Source organism: Cherax quadricarinatus, chromosome 22 (assembly GCF_038502225.1).
Source record: "Cherax quadricarinatus isolate ZL_2023a chromosome 22, ASM3850222v1, whole genome shotgun sequence".
Classification (NCBI taxonomy): Eukaryota; Metazoa; Arthropoda; class Malacostraca; order Decapoda; family Parastacidae; genus Cherax; species Cherax quadricarinatus.
The window spans coordinates 1,423,552-1,437,403 of record NC_091313.1 but is presented as its reverse complement, the minus strand read 5'-3'; the positions used below and the strand labels follow the sequence as shown (position 1 = coordinate 1,437,403).

Below are 13,852 nucleotides of genomic sequence, written 5' to 3'. Positions count from 1 at the left end.
CCTACATAAATGGCTGTTAATTCCAACTGAGGTAAGGTACATGATTTAATTGGAGACACTTTAGCCTTAGACATAACAAGAGAAATAACACTATTACATTGAAGGTAAGCAACTGCTCCATATGCCAATTTCGAAGCATCACAAAAAATGTGGAGTACATTTTTCCCATTTGGATTGGCCACCTGGCATGTAAACTCCAACATTGGAATTTTTTCATAATCACCAATTAATTCATCCCACCTGTTAATGAATTCCTCAGGTAGAATTTCATCCAAAGCACATTAAAGTTTCCATGCTTCCTGTATTAATAATTTCCCTCTTATAGTAAGGGGTGACACTAAACCTAGTTGATCAAAACATTTGGAAACTTCAGCAAGCAAAACTCTCTTAGTTAATTTATTGGGCATACTGTAATTATTAGGTTTTAACATTAAGAAATCTCTCTCAGTATCCCAAGTTAACCCCAATACATTACTACATTTTGGCACTTCATCTCCAGAGAAATCTTTACTTATTTTGTCCCTTAATTTGGACGAATTACTATTCCATTCTCTCAGAGGCATATTTGCACTTTGCATTATTTTATTAGCTTCTCCATAAGTCATTAACAGTTCCTTTTCAGTTGATGTCACACCCAGGAAATGATCCACATAAAATTGTTTGCTCATTACTTTACTCAATGAACTTTCCATACGTTTAAGGTGTGCATTTATCGTCGCTTGAAGTAGGAACGGACTGGATGTAGCACCAAATAATATGCTCCTATAGCGAAAGGTTTTCAGAGGGCTAAGTGGGTCACTAGGATTCTCAGGCCATAAGAAGCAGGTACAATCCCGGTCAGCCTCTTGTAAACCCACTCTTAGGAAAGCTTTACTTATGTCAGCAGTAAAGGCATAATTCTTCATCCTGAAATTTAATAAGATATCTCCTAATTTTCTGTCAACGACGGACCTGTCATCAAACAGTCAATTAAACTAGGTACAGTTTTGTTACTCCTGGCACTACAATTAAATACAATTGTCAGAGGAGTGGTCTTAGAATCCTTCTTCACTCCGTGATGTGGCAAATAGTGACCATAAATTTTGGCTTGCTCAGGAGGTACCTCTTCTATAAATTTATTAATTAATTGTTCAGCAATTATATCATTATAGGCAGTTAACAATTCTGGTGTCTTACTCAGTTCGCGGAGCTGAGCCATTAACTGTCCATATGCCATTCTGTAATTAGTGGGCAATTCTGGATGGTTCAGTCTCCACGGAAGTCGTACCCAGTATTGTCCAGATTCAAATTTTACATCTCTCAGGTATTGTTCCTGAGTAAAAGAATCGTCTGGACTTTCTTCATTTACATTTATTCCAATACTGTCTAATTCCCACAATTTATGCACTGGCTCAAAACCATCCTCTATGGAAGAATTATACTGGGGCACGACTTCATGAGTAAGACACACAGTTATGTTATTTGTAGTTTCCTCTAGTCATGAATTATTATTACGAGGAATCCTACCATACATTACTTGGCCTCCTGCAGTCTTCAAAAGGGTGACACCACATTTCTTTACCATACCCTTTACAGAGGAGGCATAATAGTCACTACCTATCAAAATATTTATTGGGCCTACAGAATCATCACTTACACCAGAAACTGCTAAATTTACATTATGTGAAAGTCTTTCTGTAGCTTTACTAAGCCCTACTGTAGATATTTTCTCTGGAAGTCTATCTAAAATTACTGCATTAACACGTTTTTTCTCATTGCCCAACCTGACAGTTACATAAACAGTGTCATACAATTGAGCCCTTTTATCCGAGAGAAAACCAGATAATTTTAAAGTTGTGGGATCTCCCATCTGTACTTTCATACCATCAAGACATTTACGTTTTATGAAAGTACGCTGGGATCCCTGATCCAATAATGCATTTACATTTTTTGATTTATGCCTTTTATCATCAAATTTTACCTGTAACACAGGTAAGGCTACTTCAGCAAAACCATCATTATTAACATTAGCAGCAATTTTTACATTAGCCACTGTTGTGTCAGGATTGTCAACATTATCATTATTATCAACATTATCATATAGACCCTTACACATGACTATATGGTGTCTTCCTTTGTGACATTGACAACAGTTGTTTAATTTGGCTTAACAATCCTTTACATTGTGATTACCTAAACACCTGATACATCTGTCAAGTTCCTCCAATCTTTCAACTTTATCATTCCATGAATTGTATACATTGCAATTCTTAGAGAAATGAGTACCCTTGCAGAAAAGACAATCTCTCTTTTCTTTGACTGGTTTCTTATTAACTGGACTACTCTTAGGAGGGTACTTATTCTTTTTACCTTGTGGAGAATCATTATTTCTGATTCCTGCTACTTGATATGTACCTATGCAACTATTTTTAGGAAATGAATTTTGATTATTACCATTTGGATAATTTTTCCCTTTGTGAAACTTGACAGATACCTCAGAGTTATTATGTCTTGCATCTTTAAAATGAGTTAGTTGGCTGGTCTGCAACTGCACAATTAATTCTTGTAGACCTAGTCTTATTTCCTCCAGACCAAAATAACCTTTGTGATATTTGTTCGAGAACCATTCAAGTGTTTTACAGCTTAATTTATTCTGTACCATTGCACTCAAAAACCAGTCTGATTCCTTCAGATTATATTTATTACTTAAAGTTTTGAGAGTGCTCTCCAGTTTAACTCTAAACTGCTGTAAACCTTTGTAAGTGTGATCTGGAGATTTTAAATTAACAATGATATTCACTAGATCCAACCTACTTTGTTCTGTATTACGATAAGTGACCTTCAACAAGTCAACTGCTTCCTTGTAAGAGTCATCTACATTGGGAAAGGCTTGTATGAGTATGTGAGCATCTCCTCTTACCTGTCCTTTGAGGTAAAATAATTTAGTTACACAGGCTAGGTCACTCCTGTCATCCACAGCTGCTTTAAAAATTGACCAAAATTCCTCCCAATTTTCTCCAGGATTAAATACAGGTAAACATAATTCTGGGAGTTTTGGCAAAGACATCTTATTTGTTGGAGCAGACTGATTAACTGCCTGGTTTACACATTTTAATTTATTCAAGGCCTGACTTTTACAAAAAGGAATCTTTTCTTCGAATTCATAATACTGATTAATCATGAAATTTGGTTCAGTCTCATCTACACAGTTTACTAACAAATCTCCTTCATTTTTTTTTTTTTTTTTTTTTTTTATTATCACACTGGCCGATTCCCACCAAGGCAGGGTGGCCCGAAAAAGAAAAACTTTCACCATCATTCACACGATCACTGTCTTGCCAGAAGGGTGCTTTACACTACAGTTTTTAAACTGCAACATTAACACCCCTCCTTCAGAGTGCAGGCACTGTACTTCCCATCTCCAGGACTCAAGTCCGGCCTGCCGGTTTCCCTGAACCCCTTCATAAATGTTACTTTGCTCACACTCCAACAGCACGTCAAGTATTAAAAACCATTTGTCTCCATTCACTCCTATCAAACACGCTCACGCATGCCTGCTGGAAGTTCAAGCCCCTCGCACACAAAACCTCCTTTACCCCCTCCCTCCAACCCTTCCTAGGCCGACCCCTACCCCGCCTTCCTTCCACTACAGACTGATACACTCTTGAAGTTATTCTGTTTCGCTCCATTCTCTCTACATGTCCGAACCACCTCAACAACCCTTCCTCAGCCCTCTGGACAACAGTTTTGGTAATCCCGCACCTCCTCCTAACTTCCAAACTACGAATTCTCTGCATTATATTCACACCACACATTGCCCTCAGACATGACATCTCCACTGCCTCCAGCCTTCTCCTCGCTGCAACATTCATCACCCATGCTTCACACCCATATAAGAGCGTTGGTAAAACTATACTCTCATACATTCCCCTCTTTGCCTCCAAGGACAAAGTTCTCTGTCTCCACAGACTCCTAAGTGCACCACTCACTCTTTTTCCCTCATCAATTCTATGATTCACCTCATCTTTCATAGACCCATCCGCTGACACGTCCACTCCCAAATATCTGAATACGTTCACCTCCTCCATACTCTCTCCCTCCAATCTGATATTCAATCTTTCATCACCTAATCTTTTTGTTATCCTCATAACCTTACTCTTTCCTGTATTCACCTTTAATTTTCTTCTTTTGCACACCCTACCAAATTCATCCACCAATCTCTGCAGCTTCTCTTCAGAATCTCCCAAGAGCACAGTGTCATCAGCAAAGAGCAGCTGTGACAACTCCCACCCTGTGTGTGATTCTTTATCTTTTAACTCCACGCCTCTTGCCAAGACCCTCGCATTTACTTCTCTTACAACCCCATCTATAAATATATTAAACAACCACGGTGACATCACACATCCTTGTCTAAGGCCTACTTTTACTGGGAAAAAAATTCCCTCTTTTCTACATACTCTAACTTGAGCCTCACTATCCTCGTAAAAACTCTTCACTGCTTTCAGTAACCTACCTCCTACACCATACACTTGCAACATCTGCCACATTGCCCCCCTATCCACCCTGTCATACGCCTTTTCCAAATCCATAAATGCCACAAAGACCTCTTTAGCCTTATCTAAATACTGTTCACTTATATGTTTCACTGTAAACACCTGGTCCACACACCCCCTACCTTTCCTAAAGCCTCCTTGTTCATCTGCTATCCTATTCTCCGTCTTACTCTTAATTCTTTCAATTATAACTCTACCATACACTTTACCAGGTACACTCAACAGACTTATCCCCCTATAATTTTTGCACTCTCTTTTATCCCCTTTGCCTTTATACAAAGGAACTATGCATGCTCTCTGCCAATCCCTAGGTACCTTACCCTCTTCCATACATTTATTAAATAATTGCACCAACCACTCCAAAACTATATCCCCACCTGCTTTTAACATTTCTATCTTTATCCCATCAATCCCGGCTGCCTTACCCCCTTTCATTTTACCTACTGCCTCACGAACTTCCCCCACACTCACAACTGGCTCTTCCTCACTCCTACAAGATGTTATTCCTCCTTGCCCTATACACGAAATCACAGCTTCCCTATCTTCATCAACATTTAACAATTCCTCAAAATATTCCCTCCATCTTCCCAATACCTCTAACTCTCCATTTAATAACTCTCCTCTCCTATTTTTAACTGACAAATCCATTTGTTCTCTAGGCTTCCTTAACTTGTTAATCTCACTCCAAAACTTTTTCTTATTTTCAACAAAATTTGTTGATAACAGCTCACCCACTCTCTCATTTGCTCTCTTTTTACATTGCTTCACCACTCTCTTAACCTCTCTCTTTTTCTCCATATACTCTTCCCTCCTTGCATCACTTCTACTTTGTAAAAACTTCTCATATGCTAACTTTTTCTCCCTTACTACTCTCTTTACATCATCATTCCACCAATCGCTCCTCCTCCCTCCTGCACCCACTTTCCTGTAACCACAAACTTCTGCTGAACACTCTAACACTACATTTTTAAACCTACCCCATTCCTCTTCGACCCCATTGCCTATGCTCTCATTAGCCCATCTATCCTCCAATAGCTGTTTATATCTTACCCTAACTGCCTCCTCTTTTAGTTTATAAACCTTCACCTCTCTCTTCCCTGATGCTTCTATTCTCCTTGTATCCCATCTACCTTTTACTCTCATTGTAGCTACAACTAGAAAGTGATCTGATATATCTGTGGCCCCTCGATAAACATGTACATCCTGAAGTCTACTCAACAGTCTTTTATCTACCAATACATAATCCAACAAACTACTGTCATTTCGCCCTACATCATATCGTGTATACTTATTTATCCTCTTTTTCTTAAAATATGTATTACCTATAACTAAACCCCTTTCTATACAAAGTTCAATCAAAGGGCTCCCATTATCATTTACACCTGGCACCCCATATGTTGTAATATAATTTGTATGAATCATATCTATTCCCTAAAGCATCTAAATACAATTTTAAATCATCAGTATTCACAGTTTCTTGATTCATTCATTCCAAACATTTATTATATGCCTTGGTTACATGACCTTTTCTAGCCTGCAATGATGCTTTCTTTGCTCTATATTCCATAATTTGTCTTCTACATTAATTTCCTTATTTTCAGCCATGATGCAATGTATTAAATTCAACTTAATTAATAACACTGATTATGTACTAAATTATGCACTTTTTAAAGGTAAATAGTACAACTTACCTTTGAATAAATCCTAGCTACAGTTGAGCTTTGCAATTACATGTAAGAAAATTGTAATATAAATTTTAAATACACATTAATAATGTTAGCTACATTTGAGCTTAGTAATTACACATGTAAGAAAATTATAATATAAATTTTAAATACATATTAATAATGTTAGCTACACTTGAGCTTAGTAATTACACATGTAAGAAAATTATAATATAAATTTTAAATACACGTAAATAATGTTAGCTACACTTGAGCTTAGAAATTACACATGTAAGAAAATTATAATATAAATTTTAAATACACATTAATAATGTTAGCTACACTTGAGCTGAGTAGTTACACATGTAAGACAATTATAATATAAATTTTAAATGTGCATTAATACAAACCTTTAGCCAGACCTGGCTTATCAAAATTAATATTATACAAATTAATATAAATCCTTGCCAGAATTTGGCATAGCAAAATTAATATTATACACAATATAATCTTTAACCACACTTGGCTTATCCAAATTAATATTGTAATAATTATAATCCACTACACATTAAGTAAATTTGTGAACTTAACATCCACCTCCTTCTGTCATTTCACATATAGTTATTAAGAAATTAACTAATTAATGACTTCACTAATTACCTCCGGTTCAAGAAGGACCAACGGGCAAATTAAATGTGGAAAATTGCATTTATCTGAATGTAACTCATTATGTACATAACAGTAAATGATAACAAAGATAATTATTATTTATCAAAGTTACATAGACAAGTAGGAATTTGGGACACCTAGGTCGCAAAAATGTCCCCCTTTGATACCTACAACTGTCATATCCACAAGTTGCTCTAGACCTATTAATTACAAATGAAATATGCATCACCAAGAATTCTGGTAAATATATAAATTTGTGGACTGTATATTAAAATTAATAAACAATTATATATATATATATATATATATATATATATATATATATATATATATATATATATATATATATATATATATATATATATATATATATATATATATATATATATATATATTTATATATATATATACACACATTTATATAACAGAAGGAGAATATATCTTAATATCACTCACTAATTTGACTGGAGATTAAGGTGTATCATACTCAGAAAACCTCACTGTCTATCCATGAAAACAACACTGGCCAGAGTTACAATCATAAACTTATCTGAGGTTCCTGGAGCTGTCTTGTCCAGTCGCCTGATATCTCAAGTTATGCAGGAATGCACATCCAACAATTTCGGCTCCTATTTGAGAAGTGTCAGCCTAATTTTACCTCTAGAGCATTAAAATTCTTCCCATTATTCACTAACGTTTTGTTGTTTCAATTCAAGCACGGCGAGTTTCTTCTGTGCCGGCACAGAATTTCTTATTTTTTATAACATAAATTTTTATTAAATACAGTATGTTACACTAATTTACATAAAAAATACATTGATATTATTAATTATAACTATACCTGGAGAAGGTTTCGAGGGTCAACGCACCTGCGGCGAAGTCTGAGATCAGGCCTAGTGGTGGATCAGGGTTAATCAACCAGGCCGTTACTGCTGGCTGCAGTAACAGATTTTTCAAGTATATATTATGATGTATCTTTCTCGCCTGCGTTCCAGGGAATACAAATCAAGGGACTTCAACCGTTCCCAGTAATTTATGTGCTTTATCGTACTTATGTGTGCCGTGAAAGTTATCTGTACATTCTCCAGTTCAGCAATTTCGCCTGCCTTGACGGTGGCAGTTAATGTGTTCCAGCCTAGAGAGGACAAGCGATTTGAAGAGTCATCATGGGCTTGGCGTCCCTACTTTTGAAGGTTCTCATGATCCATCCTATCATTTTTCTACCAGATGAGGTAGATACATTGTTGTAATCTTTGGTCAGATTCTATAACATTATCACTCCCAAGTCCTTCGCATTAGTTTTTCGCTCTATTGTGTGCTTAGAATTTGTTGTATACCCTGATACAGTTTAAATTTCCTCAAGTTTTCCATAGGTGAGTAGTTGAAATTTATCCTCACTGACCTTCATATTTTTTGTAAATATAATCTGAAAATTATATTTAAAATAACCATAAACAATAACATTAATAAGAACTCAGACTCATTCGCATCCTTCCAAGATGTAGCTAGGCTTTGTCTCTCCCATACGTGATACTGTGATCACCTGACCTAGCTGATTCGGCTGGCTACTCACAAGTGACTTCATAAACCATACCACGGGCGGGTTCAATCCCGCCCGTGGTATGGTTTGTTTGCAATCGTGTCATTACGATTTCGTGAGTCAAGTGACTTCATGACAGATGAGACAAACATTTTAAGAAGTTTCTTTAAAAGTGCAGTGACATGCGGCTATTAACGATGTATTAATAATGTTAGTAAGAACAATAATTAATGACAATAATAAAAATGATCTGAAATATAAATAATATTTAAACTATAGTATCCCCGATTGTGAGATATTCATACTTTACCACATAACTTAAGTCAGACATTATATGGGATCACAATAAATATTTGGGACTATAATGAGTGCTGGTTATGTTACAGATGAGCAGTGTTGATGCTGTGGTGGTGTACCTGCGTGGGGTTTCTAGCAGGGATCATCTCCTGGCAGAGCTGGCACCCCGTGACCCCACCCAGCCCTGGATCGTCAGCTCCTTCGAGGCGCCGCCCTTAGCCAACAGCATCCACCACACCGACTACAGAACCCTGGGCGGCATCTTCAACCGCACAATGTTGTACCGCAGGGATGCGGATGTTGTAGTTCCTCACGGGTTCATCGTCCGTCGAGATGAAGCCAGTCTCCTCCCTAAGTCGTGGCATGTACCCCCAGTGCAACACCCAGGCAACTTTCATACACGTAAAATGGTCGTGGCATTTATCTCCAATTGCCATGCAAAGAGTGATCGTTTGGAGTATATAAGAGCCCTAAAAAAATACATAACAGTCGATATCTTTGGCAAGTGCGGCAATTTGAAGTGCGGTCGATCTTTATATGTCAATCACAGGTATGACCCGACCAAAGATCGCTGTTTAAAAATGGCAGGTGAGAGATATCTCTTCTACTTGGCCTTTGAGAACTCCCTCTGCACCGACTACGTTACAGAAAAGCTGTACAACCTCATGTATTACCCGATGGTGCCTGTTGTGCTCGGGGCAGCTAACTACTCAGCCGCCATGCCTCCCAACTCTTACATTGATGCTCGGCAGTACACACCCAGAGAACTGGCAACCAAACTAAAGGTTCTTGCGAGAAACCCACAGGTAAGACTTTTCTCTTGTATTGTATTTCTTTGGAATCACTAAACCTGTAGGGGTTATATATTGCCTTGAGATGAGAAGTAATCATATTTGATTCAAGGAAGCTATATGATGAAACCGAAATATGTGAATTGGCTGTAATATATATATATATTTTTTTTTATGATGTAAGAATGCCTAGTGAGGCCTGAAAAAGACTAATTATGGCTTCTGTAATCCTTTTTCGCTACCGCTCACAGGATAGGCATGGGATGCACGAAAAACTAGCCACTCAGGCGGCATAAAAAAAATAGCACCAACACGCCCTTCCAACACTTGAATGGAATTACCTTGTTTTCTTGTGATGAGAGCAATGAAAAAATGAAACGGATAAAGGTAGAGAGAAACGGGAAGTGAATTGAAAATGAATAAAAATGAGTACAAGATCCCATAAAATTATACACGTTTCATTAGTCTTTAATCGAGGGGTTCCTGACCTGGGTGCACACCCCCCAGGGGCTGAGAGATGGCATTTCAGAGGGTGCGACAAAGTGTCATAATGAAAAGCACAATTCCGTTTATTTTACCAGAAACTTTTCTAATTACTTAATTTATATTTGCATTTTATGCACTGAATTAAAAGCTTATTTTTTTAGTTCAATTTGTCCACCCTTCATTACTGCATTTGGTTGAGTTTGAGATTCAAAAATTAGAAATTTGACTTCTTCATCTTCAAATGTAGTATTACTTTTGTAGGGGCATAGAAAAAGTTGGGTATCTTTAATGGTGAAACGTTTCACCTGCTCTGCAGGCTTTTGCCGTCGAACACAGAGGTGCCTAGATATCTACTCACCTCTGCAGACGGCTGAATACATAAGACATCCAGATAATACTAAGCTGCATTGTAGCATTGCGGTGGAAGAATCCTGTTTGTTTATCATTGCCCTCGATCTAAAAGTAGCAGCCACCACTAACAGTATTACATTTCTTTATTACACATCAAAAACTATCCATATCTTTAGCTTTACTTTCTCTTTATATTACATCAGAATAAAAGGTAACCCAGTCGTTATTGTGTTTACAGAAGTACCAGAAGTACTTAGCGTGGAGACAGTATTACCAGCCGTCCACTATCGGTGGTGAGCGCTCTCTCTGTCACCTCTGTGTACGGCTTCATGATCCAGGCTTTTATAAACACAATGTGATCGACGACTTCTATGATTGGTTTGTAGTTAAGTCCCAATCCACTGATGGACACGGACCGTGTTTGTAACGTCGGATATTTTTTTTTATGGATTTGGTAAGAAAATACCTCAGCTCTAGTCTGGTTTCTAGATACTGTTCCTTAAAAGTTATTATTATTATTATTATTATTACTATTATTATTTATATTATTATTATTATTATTTTAACATCATTCCACCTCTTGCACAGCTACTACCGGGCTGAATCGTATGTATTAATGTGATGATACCACGCCCAGACCCTCCCTACCTCAGCACGCACAACCTCGCGTTGTGGCCCACCTGATTTGCCTGTTTCCCTCTCACCCGATTGTAACTGGATGGATAAAAGTGTATTTTGGAGTCTCTTTTGGTCTACTTGATTAAGCTTGTCTCGACTGAAACTTTTGTACGTAACATCGAAGGCTTGTCTAAATACTGGTAATGTGGAAAATAATTTCCCAAAATTTATGCTTTGTAAATAAACCTGATTAATACGTTACTATTGTTCTGTTGAGTGCATTTTAAATAAGAGAATCGACAAGGAAGCTCTGCGCCTGCGCTGACGAGCAGGGAGGAGACGCCATTGTTTTTTTGAATGTGGTACAGGTACGCTAATGTAATATGCTTAATTTTCGTCGCTCTAGGGGTTATATTGGGCTTAAAACCTCTCAAATAGGAGCCGAAATTGTTGGATGTGCAGTCCTGCATAATTTGAGCATTAAGCAGATGGACAGGACAGCTCCAGGAACCTCAGATAAGATGTCTATGTTTATGATTAGTTCTGGCCAGTAATATTTTCATAAGTGTAGACAGGGAGGTTTTTGGGTATGATACACAGTAATCTCCAGACAAATTGGTAAGTGTTATGATTATAAATTCTCTTTCTGTTATGTAAATGTGTATATGTAATCATTTATTAATTTTAATATACAGTCCACAAATTTATATTAAATTTTACCAGAATTCCTGGTGATGTATATTTCATTTGCAATTAATATAGGTCTAGAGCAACTTGTGGAGAGATAGATGGTAGGTATCGAAGGGGGACATTTTTTGCGACCTAGGTGTCCTAAAAATTCCTACTTGTCTCTCGAACTTTGACAAATAATAATTATCTTTGTTACCATTTACTTGTATGTATCTAATGAGATTCATCCAGGTAAATGTAATTTTCCACAGGTAATGCGATGCTAAAATCTCAAAAGCTGATGTACTTCAATATCCTAAAACAATATTAACATCAATTCCCTGAAAATTGTAAAGGAATGTCTTGTGGAAACCTATGTTGAAAATTGCATTTATCTGAATGTACCATTATATACATAACAGTAAATGAAAAGATAATTATTATTCATCAGTTAGACATATAGGAATTTGGGACACCTAGGTCGCAAAAAATGTCCCCCTTCGATACCTACCACTGTCATATCCACAAGTTGCTCTGGACCTATTAATTACAAATGAAAAATACATCACCAGGAATGCTGGTAAATATATAAATTTGTGGACTGTATATTAAATTAATAAAGAATTATATATATACACATTTATATAACAGAAGGAGAATATATTTTAATATCACTCACCAATTTGACTGGAGATTAAGGTGTATCATACTCAGAAAACCTCTGTCTATACATGAAAATAACAACTGGCCAGAGTTATAACATAACAGACTTATCTGAGGTTCCTGGAGTTATCTTGTCCAGTCGCCTGATATCTCAAGTTTTGCAGGAATGCACATCCAATAATTTCGCCTCCTATTTGAGAGGTGTCAGCCCAAATTTAACCTCTAGAGCACGAAAAATTCTTCTCATTACTCACAACGTGTTATTCAGTTCAAACAAAATGTCGACTGTCCTGCGCAGATGCAGGCTCAGTTTCCCGTTTTCCATAACATATTTTATTAAATACAGTATGGCCATCTATTTACATATGACTACTGTATTTCTGGAAAATATATACAGTATTTTCCACACTGTGGCCAGGCGGAGTTCGTTGCTAAACAACTCAAATTGCTCATTTGGCAATTGTGGAGGACCTGGATACATATAGGATCTGGCATCCACACGGCAACATATTACACAAGATTTAATCACCCTTTGTACAATTTGCCGTCCTTGTGGAATCCAGAAAGTTTCTCTAATACAATTTAAGGTATCTTGTACCCCACCATGCATTACATTTTTATGGGCATTAAGCACAATTAAATTTGTTAGATGATGAGTTTTAGGCAGTAAGATAGGGTGTTTAGCATAATCACCCAATTCAGCATTTTGTAACCTACCTCTGCACCTAATTACACTGTTCTCTGAATACAGCCCCAATTTCTCTATTATGGAACCTTTCACAATTTTTCTTTCCATCATCAATTTAATCTCATTTCCATAGATTTCCTCCTGTACCCTCTTTATCCAATATTCAGGAGGATGTGAAAACTTAAATGAAATATTCATCTTGTTTAGAAATTTAAACACCAACTTAGTTACATTGATTAGTTTGGGTAAAGAAGAATACCTATTTATATCAATGGCTAAGGAAGGACAAACAATTGGAGCGGTGGTCACAGTAATTTCAACAGGAGTAATATACGCCTTTTGTACAGGCCAATTAGCTTTATTTACCAACCAGCTCGGTCCTTTAAACCATGATAATGCATTTACAAATTTAGCATAAGGTAAACCTTGAGACAAGAAATCAGCTGGATTCTCCTCACCTGGTATATGATTAAATGTTAACATATGCTGACCCAAACTATTATACTTCTCTTGCATCTGATTAATTTCAGCGACTCTGTTTTGTACGTACACAATTTTACTGTTTCCATTACGAATCCATTGTAAGGATGCCTCATTATCAGACCAAATTACAGTGTCGCTAATATTTATCTCCTGCAACTTATTTCTTATATAATTAGCTAATTTGACACCTACATAAATGGCTGTTAATTCCAACTGAGGTAAGGTACATGATTTAATTGGAGACACTTTAGCTTTAGACATAACAAGAGAGATAACACTATTACATTGAAGATAAGCAACTGCTCCATATGCCAATTTTGAAGCATCACAAAAAATGTGGAGTACATTTTCCCCATTTGATACAAAACATCCAGGCCATGGGAAAACCTGGGTAGCCACAG

At 36.8% G+C, this 13,852-nt stretch overlaps 1 protein-coding gene across 5 annotated transcripts in view; it reads left to right on the top strand.

Moving 5' to 3' along the window:
* The window catches only part of LOC128689805 (4-galactosyl-N-acetylglucosaminide 3-alpha-L-fucosyltransferase FUT6), an 89,986-nt gene extending 76,337 nt beyond the window's left edge, over window positions 1–13,649 (top strand). For all 5 annotated transcript variants that reach the window (XM_053778293.2, XM_053778291.2, XM_053778292.2 and 2 more), the window contains 2 exons: window positions 8,792–9,508; window positions 10,569–13,649. In XM_053778293.2, coding sequence (XP_053634268.1) covers window positions 8,792–9,508; window positions 10,569–10,757 — 906 coding nt within the window. In that variant the 3' untranslated portion in view covers window positions 10,758–13,649. The remainder of the gene's footprint in view (window positions 1–8,791; window positions 9,509–10,568) is intronic.
* Window positions 13,650–13,852: the final 203 nt, after the last annotated feature.